At 32.2% G+C, this 15066-nt stretch overlaps 1 protein-coding gene across 2 annotated transcripts in view; it reads right to left on the bottom strand.

Annotated features, from left to right (window-relative positions):
- Nucleotides 1-6015: 6015 nt before the first annotated feature.
- LOC115883384 (F-box-like/WD repeat-containing protein TBL1XR1) overlaps nt 6016-15066 on the bottom strand; it is a 37373-nt gene continuing 28322 nt past the window's right edge. The window contains exons 6-8 of one of the 2 annotated variants that reach the window (XM_030901751.1): nt 12644-12865; nt 6428-6745; nt 6016-6363 (exon numbers count right to left, since the gene is read on the bottom strand). In XM_030901751.1, coding sequence (XP_030757611.1) covers nt 6470-6745; nt 12644-12865 — 498 coding nt within the window. In that variant the 3' untranslated portion in view covers nt 6016-6363; nt 6428-6469. Of the gene's footprint in view, nt 6364-6388; nt 6746-12643; nt 12866-15066 lie in introns of those variants that run through there. The other variant, XM_030901750.1, reaches the window with a different exon arrangement.

Here is a 15066-nt window from a genome sequence, read left to right as displayed (position 1 = left end):
AACCGTTTAATCACTTGCTCGCAATAATAGCCGGTTTTCGGAGTAGTAACCTGCATTTTTGAACCGAAATACATTACTTATTTATGTTTTCTTTTGTTTAGATGTTTAGATGGGATATATTAATTATAATATTTATTTAAATTATAAAGATTTTTTCTCCATACTTTATATTTTAAGATTTATAGTTTTTTAACCATTGATATAATAATAAAATGTTGTTTTTTCTGTGTAATAATTCAGAATTGAAACATTTGAAAATTCATAATACGTCAGTTTTCCACTTTCAAAATTCCATTTGACAAAACCACAGTTGTTTATTTGGGTTAAGGCTTTGGAGATTTTGCTTTATTTGCATTTTTAATTTTCAATTTACGTGTTTTCTTCTAAAAAAACCTTTGCTTGTAGTTGTACGTTGGGAGACTATATTCTGATAAAGGTATAATCGAAATTTAGTGTGATGGAACGTAGATATAAAGTGAATGATTCGCGGAATTTGCCAACAAGAACAATATTGCTGTATATTTTATTTCATTTTTTTTTTTCAAACAGTTTTTAAAGCGACAGCTGACTCGTTGTAAGACTTAAGCTTGGCCGTAAGTAAAATTTTATTAGTTAATATTTTTCTATTATGAGGGTTCACAAGAGAAAGAGGTTTAAAATCCGAAACTGTGCCCAAACAATAGGTATAACAGTTGGTAAATTCAATTTTAAAACTGGATATTATGTCGCAGAAAAACTTAAAATGTGCACAATAACGCAATACTACTAGAATTTATTAGGTACTACAGTTTATTTTCGGTGAAAGGACGCTATTAAAAAGTAAAACAAAATATATTTTTTATCTCAATGACCGACCGCCGACAAATAAACAATAAATAACAAGCCCTTTTTAAAAAGCCGCACGTATTTCCTAGAATTACTTGGTTTTATTTGGCCTGAAAGTGTGCTGAAAGGTTGCCAGATTGGCCTCAAAGTCGGAGTTAAAGAAACAAAATCAGCACAATTTAAAGCAAAACCTATGAAAAGTTTATTTCCCACATGAAATTATACACGAACATATTAAAAATTATTAAAAAAGTGTTTAAAATAATTAGTATATTTATTTTTACTACAATATTATTTAAGTCATTCAAGTACATGGCAACAGTGTGTTAAAAACAGCAAGCAAAATCACTCACACCCAGCGGCGAGTATTATTCAGGTTTCGATCGAGATATTATACAGAGAAAATTTTTTTATAACCGAGGATTCCTCGGATGATCATCCGATTATTGCAATCCTCGAGGATCAATACTCGAGGATTGAAATCATCCGATTTTTTCCAACACTAATAAATAATTAGTGGGTACTGGCTAGTCAACTAAATTACTGGCCGTGTCTGAACTAGGCTTGAACTCAGAAACACTATTCCAGATGTCTGATATCTGGGGATAAAAATCTGCCTCATCAAATACTCAAGGACCGGAAAAACCAACCTGGAAATTTAGTTACTGAAACTGGTCTTTTTTGTCAGTATTTTTGTTATAATGTTTTCGATGCGCAGTTTTCGTCAGGGGACCCAATTTATTACTGTATAGCTTCATTCAGAACCTCCCAATTAGTGGAATAAATTAGCGGTTTCAGTTACACTTCATAGTTTTTAGTTTACAATCGTTAATTAATAATGTCTAAAAAACACAATTAAAATTAATAGAATATGCTAGCAAGAGCTTGCGGTAGTAAGCTGTATCCATAGAGAAAGCCTAATATTCAACTTATAAAACAATGAACTACTTTTGATTTCTAACCACAATTTCTCTTAACGGATGATAATCAAAGGCCAAAATGACATTACACGCAAATTTTGAAGTATAATTAGTGTAAACGTTATAGAGTAAGATTCCAGAGCAATCAGATATAACTTATTTTCACAAGGATTAAATCTTAGGCTCTCAGTAGAACCCTCATGTGCTTTGAATACCGGCCTGTTAGTGGGGCTCGCCCTGTGACACCTTGGCAGATACCAGGTGAGAAACGTAACTAAAAATAAGAGTTACTTTACTTAAATTTGTATGGCTGATTTTTTTTATATATGTATATTGTAGATTATTATTCTGAAGCAGTATCAAAAGTATCAGACACTTTCCATGAACCAGAACTTTTATCAGACGCTTTAAAGCTCCATAAAAAATAAATGAACATTACTTATTTTTACATACGTTATTAAGACAGCTATGATAGTTATATTTAATCAGTCAGACAAATTGTAACGACCAAACATCCCCTAAAAAATATCCAGCCGTAAATCAGCGCGAGAGTACTAAGCGCATGCGTTTCAGAGCGAGTGACATCTATGGTAACTCGGGGCATGCGCATAGTTCTCCCGCGCTCATAGTCACGTCTGAACAATTTTTGTATTTAGAGGATGTTTGGTCATTAAAATCTGTCTCACTGATTAAATATAACTTTATAATAGCTGTCTTTATATAATATATGTAAAAATCACACAAGTAAAAATTAGTAAAGTTCATTTATTTTTTGTGGAGCATTAAAGCGTCTGATAAAAGTTCTGGTCCATGAAAAGTGTCTGATATTTTTGATACTACTTCAGAATAATAATCTACAATATATATACAGGGTGTCCCAGGCTGAGCGTTCATTATTATATTATATTAACTATAAACTTATTATATAAGTTTCTAGAGAACCACAATATCTAGATCGGAGATTTTTTGCACATCATTGTTTTACAATGAGATCTATCGATTAAAAATATTTTCAATATGGCGGCACTTCCGGAAATACCGGAAGTTGACAGCAACTTTCTTAATGGGTGCCCCTATTTTTTATTACATAATTAAATTCTTTGTAAAATTCTATGACTATTGATGTTAAACACTCTATACCTAACATTTGCCGTTTTTAAGAAAAAATATATTTAAAATTTTTGGACGAAAAAAACTACCTGACAAAAAAAATTGTATAGCCTAAAAGTCAAATTTAGTGATTATCACAGCCACTATGACATAAAGAGAAGGCATGTCGCTATCTATTTCAAAAATTAAATTGTTCAAATGTCATATAATAATGGCGGTAGCAGTCATGGAATTGAGCGACTAAAAATTTATCATAAATCATTTGTTTCAAATGGAAACCCACTTTTTTTATTTCACTAATGAAAAGGATTTTCAATTCGTTACTTTTTAATTATACATGTTACTATACCTAAAATAAATCGTTTTTAAGGTATTTAAGATTTAATTTGAAAACCTATATTTTTCTTCATTTTATCTAGCTTCCTTTGACATTGAGTGTCAAACGATCAGACAATTTATTTCCATCTGTCAGGAAACGAATTATTTGAATTTCCTATATTATAAATACTGCCTGCTTAAGAGTTTAAAAAACGTATTTATAATAATATATATATCATATTTTCGCTCTTTAGTGATATCTAATAGTTGATATTATTAATAATATTCCGTATGATCGAAAAAAAAACAGCGCAAAGTTGGCTCGGAAATGATGCTGCTTTTTGACAAAAGCCTCATAATATGACATAACCAGATCTATTGTTTTACATCACTTGACGTTTAAAGCCATAGGCTACTGGTTAAAATCAAGAAAAATATACGCTTTAAAACTAAATCTTAAATACCTTAAAAATAATTTATTTTAGGTATAGGAACATGTATAGTCAAAAAGTAACGAATTGAAAAGCCTTTTCACTAGTGAAATAAAAAAGTGGGTTTTCATTTGAAAAAAAAATGATTTATGATAATTTTTTAATTGCTCAATTCCATGACCGCTGCTGTCATTATTATATGACATTCAAACAATTTCATTCTTGAAATAGATAGCCACATGTCTTCTCTTTATGGCACAGTGGCTGTTGTATTAACTAAATTGGACGTTTAGGCTATACACATATTTTTGACAGGTAGATTTTTTCCTACAAAAATTATAAATATTTTTTTTCTCAAAAACGGTTAATGTTAGGTATAGAGTGTTTTTTATTAAAATTCATAAAATTTTACAGAGAATTTAATTATGTAATAAAAAATGGGGGCACCCATTTAAAATAAGAAAGTTGCTGGCGGCACTTCCGGTATTTCCGGAAGTGCCGCCATATTAAAAATATTTTTAATCGAGAGAGCTCGTTGTAAAACAATGATGTGTAAAAAATCTCCGTTCTAGATATTGTGGTTCTCTAGAAACTTCTAATGAACGCTCAGCCTGGGACACCCTGTATATAAAAATCAGCCACACAAATTTAAGTAAAGTAACTCTTATTTTTAGTTGCCTTTCTCACCTGGTATCTGCCAAGGTGTCACAGGGCGAACCCCACGAACACGCCAGTATTCAAAGCACATGAGAGAACTACTGAGAGCCTAACCCAAGAAGCATTTTTTGTTTTATAAGTGTGTTAGGAAACTTCCCAACACACACCATATTATACAACCTAAACGCATCTAGAATGGTTGTCGTGAGTTATTGGTAACGATTATATAACACTTATATGCCCTAAACGGTCCATTTTATAACTGTTCCTATGGTAAACCTTAACACTCAAGGTGTGCAACCAAAGTCCTGAAAACCTTCTCAACACCTTTATATATCCTATCGAATTACCGCTATAAAATTGAAAAAGGGTATATAATAGTTATATAGTGGTGTTGAGAAGGTTCCCAGAGATATATACTTGTTTCTTTCTAACTAACTACTTTAATATTTGCCTCTTTTTTTAACATAAAAAGCAAATATGATTTTATTTCTCCGAGTTGTTCTACGCAGATAATCCAGACCAGAAACAAAAGAGACAACATGACGCCATCCCTGTCATAGCCTACAAAAGCGTTTGCGTTATGCAAATGACTTTATAGAAATTACTGGTTTAATAACATCTATTGTGCCTATCCAGAGTACTAAATACATATGCGATATTAAATTTATTGTGTGAAAATCAATTTTACCTCCAAAAAACACATGCGCCCCCAAAAGCAGAATTATTTAATACATTTTTTTATAAACAAAAAAAAATATCGTAAAATTTTTGTAATGAAAGTCAAATTTATTAATATAAATAATAGAACATACGACTTTTTTAATACATAGAAATAACTGACAACTGGCCAAAATATAGTTTTGTACCAGTTTTTAACGTTATCTTAGAAATACTCATTGTAGCCAAAAATGAAGACATCAATAATAATGGCGTCCATTATATTTAAAGTGCTATGTATTACTTTAGGGTCTATAACATACTCATCAACCATTATATAAATTTGGTTACTTAAGGTTGCGTAAATGAGTTTGGGTTATTTAAAACACCAATTTTAGTGTTTTATACAACTAAAGGTGATACAAATCACCATTATAAACGCCGGGGTGTTTATGGCTACTTTTAGTCACCCAGAAAACCTTTATGTAACCCGTGGTGTCGACTGTAGCGACTCCCTAGCGAGAGCGAAGTTTGACATTACAGCAATTTGTCAGAAAATGTGCAGAAAACAAAACAACCTCAAAAAATTGAAATAATACTGTTTTGGTTCAATTTGATCTATATTTAAAGTGGTAGGAGTTTGCAGAAGAGTTCTAGAGTCCTTTGGTACTTTGGTAGAACAGTTATGAATGAATTGACTATAAAAAAAGCTCTTAAGTGCAGAATGTGTAATGTTAAAGCGCAAAGCTCATTCTCTTTGTTAGAGAATGCCTTAACCAGACATCTTCCTGTTCCTGATCGTTTTGGCAACTTTCTGTTTGAAATATCTCAGGTTGATCCTGATCTCTGCTTGTGGATGGTAATTTTGCATGTTGGCTGTCAATATTGGTAGATGTAGTGTGAATGAGGTTTGGATTATTCCTATTTTTTTTAAATTCTGAAGAACCTTTCTTTTGAACGTAGATGTATTTTTGTGTTTTGTCCAGTTTATTTATGAAACCTTTAGTAACAAGAACCTCTAGTTTTATAAGGAAAGTGATAAACAACATTTCAAGGTTACTATTAGTGATAAGTAACCAACGCTACACTTATATAAATCAAAACACTGTAAGATACCAATGAGACATTTATTAAACCTTTATATAACTAACCTTGAGAATATATAACCTAAAGGAACTTAAAATGTTACTTGGGAAGGTTTCATTCCTTGTGAAAGTAAGTTATGTCTGATCGCTCTGGGATCTTGGACTATTAAAAGTTTCTTAACGTTTTCTACTAATTGAAAATGACCATCACTAATTTTAGGAACAAACTTCTACGCTAATTGAAACCACTCATTTATTCCACCAATTTCGACGTTTTGAATGAAGCTTATGCGTTATTATTTGGACATCGTTTGTTATATTCAATTACAATTTAGCATGTGTTTAGGCCTTGGTATTCTAAACAAATTAAGTTGATTACTTAAAAATTCCTAAACGTACATCGTCGGTTTTTTTCCCTCACCCTTCACATCTAACAGAAAGTTGCCGTACACATAACCTAAAATTACAACTTCAAGTCTAAAACAAAAACGCTTCCGTCCGAAGCACTCGCCCCCACTTTGTCGCCCCTCGAGTTCCAACACACCTCGAATATGCCCCCCGTACCTTTATAGCTGTGCACCAATTGGCCCGACTGGGTGGACCAGATGTGGACGCACTTGTCGAAGCTTCCGCTCGCCAAGAACTTGCCGTCGGGGCTAAAGGCCACAGAATAAACCGGCTCCGTGTGCTTCGTCAGCGTGTGAATACAAGCGCCTCTCTCGACGTCCCACAGTCTCACCTAAGGATGGGAAAAAGACTAAATATATCGATATACAGTATACAGGGTTGTACACCACATACGACACAGAGTATTGTAGCTAAACGATTAGATGTTTGCAAATTGTAAGTTTTGGGTTCGTTGAAGGACTAGTAGAGCTGCAATTTAAAAATATTTTTACAAGATAGAGAGTGTCCCAAATCCCAAATAAATAAAAAATATCAAAGTTGTATTTTTTTAAAGGGTATATTATTACATTTTTAGTTTCTACGATTAAAATAAAGGTAAGTTTGATTAAGGTTTACCGCATTTTAATCTTACCATTTTTGAAATATTTAGGTTTTTGTCAAAATACAGTAATAATTTTAATCCTTCATTTCTCTAGGCGTATTTAAGTTTTTAAAACCAAATATTGTACCGAAGTATTTCTATTTACTAAATTTTGTGTTGTAATAATAAAAATTATACTACCTTATGCAGAGTGTCTAAAAATTTATTTTAAATAATTAGGTACTAGCTTTAAACGGCAATAACTTGTTTAATTTAAATGGAACACCCTGTATGTTTTATGAGAATCAGATGCATAATTTAATTGTCTATCAAATTGTATTATACCATGTTTCACCTATCTCTTCAAGTTTTCGTAGAAAATGCATTTTCTTATAATTTAGACCTCATTTATCAATATACCCATGGAATATTGACATTTTAGATTATATTTTTAAATATGCAACAAATTTTTAAAGAGTACAGATACTAATATTGTCGATATAGTTCGTTTATTTCATTAAAAAAATAAAAAAGAGACCAATTAATATTATGATTCCAGTATAGTATTCAAACTACATTAATTGACTGTTTCCGTTGATTAATAATAATTGCTACAAATACTAAAAAACTGAATTTTGTATGTGTATTAGACAGTGTGGTAAAAAGTAACACCTTAAAAATTTTATTTCATTTTTTGACGAATGCTTATTTATAACAACAGAGACGTTTATTTTCATAAATTATTATTATATTGATTATATTGACTCAAATCCACGTTTATTTAAAATAATTTTTTTAACTAACACAATTAAGTATGCAATTAATTAACATTTGGGCGAAAATAATGGTGGTATATTTAATTAATGGTATACTCTTTTATAAAGATTTAAATAATTTTCTTTTTGTATACAAATTGGGTAGTAATATTTAGTGATGTTGGTAGCGAATATTTCCATTCGAATGTTGCAGGAAATTTCAGAAATTTCCGAAATATTCGGTCCCAAAATCGCTAATATTCGCAAATATCCGAATTTTGCAAGAGATTTCTTTTCAGAATTCAAAACATTGAGCACAAATTTAACGAAAGTGTATCAAGTATGCCTATTCTTAAATCAGAAGAAAAATAATGCTTCCGCCTTACCAAATAGAAAACATATGGCTCTTAAACCAATGCATTTGGTCGCGAATCTCTTGGACCCCTCTGTTTCCTGGGAGAGCACCCTAACAATGAAGAACACATAGCCGCTATGGAATTTGTCTATAATATCACCAACAAGCATCCTCAGTTTGTCAATAACAAAAGGAGCCATTTTTACAGATGTAACAAATGATTGCGCCAAATCGGGTTTGTGGGCTCTCGACTACGTTTGGATGTCAGTTAAAAATGTAGACTGTCTAAGTTGGTGGCAAGCAATATGTAAAAATATTCAATTGAAATATTTAGCTGTTGCTCTGCTGTCTTTACCAACGTCATCTGCAGCTACTGAGAGAAGTTTCAGTACTTAGTTTTAACCATACTAAAAAAAGGAATCGCTTAATTGCACAGAGAGCCGGTTAGATAATGTTCGTAGCTCATAACAATAAATTATTACTACAAAAACAAAAAGGGGATATGAAGCATGATATTCAACAACATGAAACTCCTCCAGAACCACTAGAACCCGTAGAGGTAGAGGTCCATCCTTCAGAATCAGAACCAGATGATACATGAAATATATCTGATTTGGAAATAGAAACTGACAAAGACAGTACTAATATACTACTACTATAATACCCTATGAAGATGGGACCAGCTCGGCGCCTGAAAGTATTCCGGAATAGAATAATCCAGTTATTTATGTTTTTTTATAATAAAATGCATTTTCTACGAAAACTTGAAGGGATAAGTAAACAATGGTATAATCCAATTTGATAGACAATTAAATTGTTCATCCGATTCCCCTAAAACATACAGGGTGTCTATTTAAATTAAACACGTTATTGCCGTTTAAAGCCAGAAATTATTTAAAATACATTTTAGACACTCTGTATGAAGTAGTTTAATTTTTATTATTCCAACACAATAATTGATCAATAAATAAACTTCAGTAAATATTTAGTGTTAAAAACTTTGACACCCTTGGAGAAATGAAGCCTTAAAAGTTTTACTGCAATTTCACAAAATTGAAAATATTTCAAAAACGGTAAGGTTTAAGTGTGATAAACTTTAACCAAATTTACCTTTATTTTAATCGTAGAAACTAAAAATGTAATAATATACAGAGTGTTCCCTTTAAAAAAAACTTTGATATTTTTTATTTATTTGGGACACTTTGTATCTTATAAAAATATTTTTAAATTGTAGCTCTAATCTTTCCACAACTAACCCAAAACTAACAATTTGCAAAACTAATCGTTTAGCTACAATACTCCGCGTCGTATGTGGTGAACAACCCTGTATTGTATCATAAGATATATATATTGAAATCATATATGTATGTATATCGATATATCTTGTATATCAATAAAAATTACACAATTCTTTTATTTCGACTGGAAACATAAAATACCGTACGATAAAAAAAATGGCGTGCGGTTGGCTTGGAAACGGACATCGATGACATTCCCAAATAAAATGACAGCGATCTCCATTTCACACCCATCGCTGACGCCGTTTTTTTTTCGATCATATTATATTTTTGTTTACAGTGGAAAAAATAAAAAATGGTAGTCTTATACCGGGTGCGTCTCAAAAATGGCTAAAAAGTTATAGGGCTCACCCTTATAACTTTTATTTTATCAGATAAAAAAAACGAGATTTGGTATGTTAGTATATGACAAATTAAAATTAATTGACGTATTAAATTGTTTTTGTCCACTCCCTGTTTCGCCGGAAATGAGTACATCTTTTGATTTTTAAATGACACCCTCGGTATATTTTTACTTTATTCGATAAAGATGATACTCTGAATAGATGACATATCATATGTCAACTTTTGACATTTCCGCTTAAAAACATATTGTATTTTAAATTTCAATCTAGACTGTCATGGCTGTGTTAGAAATAAGTACTAACACAGATTATACAGATTATAAACTTTGTTTTTTCTTTATTGTTTTTCGTGGTTCCAATTTTCGGAATCGGGCACTAGTTAGGTTACTAGCTTGCGCACATAGCACGCCCACTTATGGCCTCTAAAATTGTGCACAGCGCCTGACCGGCACAGTTATTAGAGAGATATCGGAAAACCGAATAGCGTCATGCAGTAATTACGCGTACCTTATCATGGTTACGATATGCGCGAGTCAATTTTTAACGCAACACCCGCTAATAACGTTACCGCCTGACGTAATCTGCGGATCAATTACACCAAGCGCTATTTCTAAATAACATTTAAAAATTGCTTAAATGGGCATGTGCGGGTATTTGACAACCAGGGCCGGCCGGCGAGATCTTCTATATTTTTTTAGGTTATGTATGAATTGTTTTGAATTATTACTTTAGTTTTATTAAGTAATTTGATATTTAAGTGACTGGGATTAGTTTTAATTAAATAAATATGGCCCAAAATATGGATTCCACCTCTTCCAATATTAAAGAACCTATAAAGGGGCTTAGGTTTACAGCAGATGACGACTTAGCCCTTCTAAGAGAATTTGTTGTTTGTTGCCCTAAATCCACTGGCAGACGTTGAACAATAAAGCACTGGAAACAAGCACTTTAGCCCTTTAGTTTTAAAATACCTAGTAAACAAAACAATTTCAAAGTTTTAAATTCAAAGGTTAATAAATTTAAAAGTTAGGTTAAGTTTAAATAGCGGACCCGACGCGAACAGAATTCTTTCCGATCCGATAACTATAAATGAAGAGAGTTAATACCACCCCACGTAAAGGAAATAACACCTGGCCTTATTAATGTCCATGCACGCTATTCGGTTTAGCGATATCTCTCTATTACGCTGTTTATTGTTATTTTACGCGAGTTTATTTTTGCCCAAGGAAATTTTACTCGTTTGCACATCGTCATAAAAACAACTTTCGTACCACGAATTAGGGATAAGATTTTTATCTGTATACATATAGTATACCTAATCTGTGGTACTAATTTTTAATCAGTGAGTCTTGGAAAAATAGATTTGACCGTCTAATGTTTTTCGTGTCTTATCCTGGCCAGTTAAAACATGACCAAATCGTATTTTTAATCATATCTCAATTTTTTCAAATGGAATAAAGGTGGCTCATTAGCATATTTGGAAAAGGCAATTTTTTGCGAATAATTAGGTACCACACACTTGGTATTTCGAGTCAAATTGTCGTTAGGGACCGCATGTTACAATTTCAAATAAACCATATGCGAAAATGTCAAAAGTTAACATATGATATGTCATTCATATTCTATCAAATAAATTCAAAAAATACCAAGGATGTCACTTAAATATCATAAGTTCCGGTGAAACAGGAAGTGATCAAAAACAATCGAATACGTCAATCAATCCTAATTTATGTCATATACTAACAGACCAAATCTCGTTGTGCTATCTAAAAAAATAAAGTTATAGGGGTGAGCCACTTCTGAGACGCACCCGGTATAAGGTTAAAATAAAAAATTCTAGATTCAATCAATCAATCTTGCAAGTTCTTTGGATAATTTAGTAAAATGTAGCCAAATATTGCTCTTTATGAAGTGCCATTTTTAGACATTAGCAGATTGTAGACAAATGTTTGTAGTCCTGACTGGAATGAATAGTATTTTTTATAATGAACGGTTGACGAAAAAATCAATAAAATTTAAATATACATAAACAATCCCAAGAAAAACCCTATACTTATAGCTTTCAACCAATGACTAAAGAATACAAGAACGCGTAGCACCCATATACGGGCTGGAACAGAATTTGTGCTGTTAGACACCATCATTTTGGAGCCTATGGATGAGTCAACAGCGACAATTTTAGCGATTTTTAATAGTTTGTTGATTTCTAAAACTTCGTATAAACTATTAATGGTAATGTGTTCAGTGTTCTATCAAGTGTAAAAGCCGCAACAATAAGAAAAAGCTAGGAGTTATGTTTCATAGGTAAATAAACAGTTTACTCCACCTTTTTAGCGTTTTCTTATTGAATTTGATAATTATTTTTCTGATATTATATGTACATAATATGTGCTCTATGTCGATTACTAGTTATATACCTTTTGTTAATTTTAGTATGTTTATTTGTAATTAATTAGTATACCACCGCATACACCATAGGCGTAGTCAAAACATTTATCAAAAATATAAATATCTCTTCAAGCAGCTAAGTTAAAAAAAATATGTGGCCACGGCCGGCACTGTTTGGAGCTATAGTAACAATTTGGTCTTGGGTATTATACGAGTATGTCCTTGTATTCTTTAGACATTGGCTTTCATCACTTATTTACGTGTTCTTAACTTTCACTTATTTCCTTTTATATTATATAAGAATTCTTGCCATTTAACTGCTGATATAGGAATTTAATTCCACACTGTGTTGGGGCCAAACCAAAACAGATAGTGAGAGCAGGAGGAGCCAGATAATGATAAACACAGTGTGGAATTAAATTTCTATATCAGCAGTTAAATGGCGAGAATTCTTATATAACTTTATTATATTTAATATATCGATATATCGTTGCCATCCCTAGTCTCACCGTCGAGTCGAAACTGGCCGAGGCCAGGATCAGGTTCATGTTGGGGTTGGCAGTGCCCGGTCCGGTCGGCGACCACTTGATGGTGTAGATTTCTTTGGAGTGCGCCTGGAGATCGTGGACGCAGGTGTCCTGTTTCATCGACCAAATCTTCAAGGTCATGTCGTCTGAACAGGAGGCCAGTAGGTTGCCTTGCGGGTCCCATTTGATCGCGTTCACTTCGTTCTGTAACAAAAATATACGGCACTGTTAACACACTGGGAACTTCAAAACAACTCCTCTTGTTCTAATGAGCTGTCTTGTTACCATTTAACTAGACTTTACGTCAGGGTTGGCAATATCATGATATATTTATATAAATATCAAAATATCATATCGGATATACCGATTTGGTCATTTTAGAAGTGTGGTCTGGATTTTAACGTGTAAGACAGAGAATAATATAAATGACCGGTTGACAGACAAAGAAACACAATCAAAAGCGGCATACAGTGTTGCCATGATTAAGAAATGTTCAATTAAAAATTCTAATTGAACATCTCTTAATCATTCCAATGTTCTAAATAAATATTTGTGGTTGTGGTTGACTGGTCAGCGATGCTTCACGGTGGTGTTATCAACACGAGCCATATTTTTTAATGTAGTTTTTATGAAGATCTTTTCTGTACCACGTTAAGTAAGTGTTTATTCTTAACTTTTAGAGCAATAATTGTCTAACATGTATTTCCATTTTAGTGTCCTGAGCAAGGAATAAATAAATTCCGAAAGCTTGACAATTAACAAAGTGTATTAATTCTTTGTCAAACCCTTCCGACTGCAACCCCACTAGTTCCTAGATTTTCTTTCTCACTAGTCAGTCGAGACTACTTTCTGCTGGTGAAAATTTATAAATATAGTTATTAAAACGGTAAAATCAAATAAAAATAATATTAAGCTTAGGATTCTCAAAAACTTAAAGAAAAAACATTATTATTATGTATTCCTACTTTTTTCTTTTTTTTTCTCAGGCATCGACCACCAGGATCATTAGCCATATACAACTCGTTATTGATAACAATGCAATTACAGGAAAGTCAGTGGCGCACATGTTTTTTGTTGAAAAATATTCCAGTGATAACCCATATGCACGTCCCTGATAAATTTATCGACACTTTTTTAGCATTAAAATATGTAGCACTTATAGTAACTTTTACCCTCAAAATTTCATTCGAATCACTAAAAGTACTTTGAAGAAAATTATAATAAATCGAAAGAGTATGAAGATTTTAACACCCTGTAGCTACGAAACAAAGAAGAATCGGACCTATGTTGATATGAAAAATAAATCTTATTTTTACGTGAAGAATATCCCCACGAGAGATGGCACATGTTTTTTGAAACACCCTGTATAAACATATTATTTGCACAATGAAAATTAAACTAGAATAAGTTGACGTCAGGCGAGGATCTGAAGGTGAACTTTGTTTAATTCTTATTGTTGTAAATATCAATATGAAATAATTAAAAAGGAAATCATAAGGGAGTATGGGGAGAATGAATCAAGAAGTCACACTGTTCAGTTGAGTCGAGTTCTCCAAGTATCATAGTGACAGTAAAGTAAGTTTATAATCTATACTAATATATAAAATCCTTAAGTGACTGACATACTGATTAATCACGATCCTGCTCAAACCACTCAACGTAAGAAGCTGAATTTTGGCATACAGGTTGATTCTAGGGTGTAGAGGTTCGATAAGAAGGGATTTTTCGAAATTCCAGTTCCAAGAGAGTGAAACCACCCCTCAAATATTACAATATTTTTTATAATTTTAAAAGCGGTCAAGTTTCCGAAAAAACGCTTAAACATGTATATTTTATTTTGTTTTTTTACATATTTCAAGATTTTTTAAAAATGTATACAGGGTGTTTCGAAAAATCTGGTCCTTGATTAATCACGATCCTGCTTAAAGCGCTCGACGTAAAAAGCTGATTTTTGGAAAACAGATTGACTTTAGGGTGTAGAGGTTCGATAAGAAGGGATTTTCCGAAACTCGAATTCTAAGGGGATGAAACTATCCCTCAAATATTAAAATATTTTTTATTTAAAAACCGGTGAGTTTTTCGGAAACATTGTTACACATATATATTTTATTTCGTTGTTTTACATATATTAAGATTTTTTATAAATTTATACAGGGTGTTTTATAAAATATGACCATTGAGTAATCACGATTCCGCTTAAACTGCTTGACGTTTAAAGCTGATTTTTGGTAAACGGATTGACTGTGGGGTGTAGAGGTTCGATAAGGAGGGGGGAGGGGTTTCTCGAATCTCAAATTCCAAGAGGGTGAAAACGCCCCTCAAATATTACAATATTTGTTATTTAAAAAACGGTTAGTCTTTCGGGAAAACGCTTGGACAGCATGATTTATTTGTTTTTTTTACAT

This window comes from Sitophilus oryzae, unplaced genomic scaffold, assembly GCF_002938485.1.
Source record: "Sitophilus oryzae breed Bouriz unplaced genomic scaffold, Soryzae_2.0 scaffold_1898_pilon_pilon, whole genome shotgun sequence".
NCBI classification, from domain to species: Eukaryota; Metazoa; Arthropoda; class Insecta; order Coleoptera; family Curculionidae; genus Sitophilus; species Sitophilus oryzae.
The sequence above is the reverse complement of the archived record's forward strand: the minus strand, read 5'-3'. Positions and strand labels throughout refer to the sequence as shown.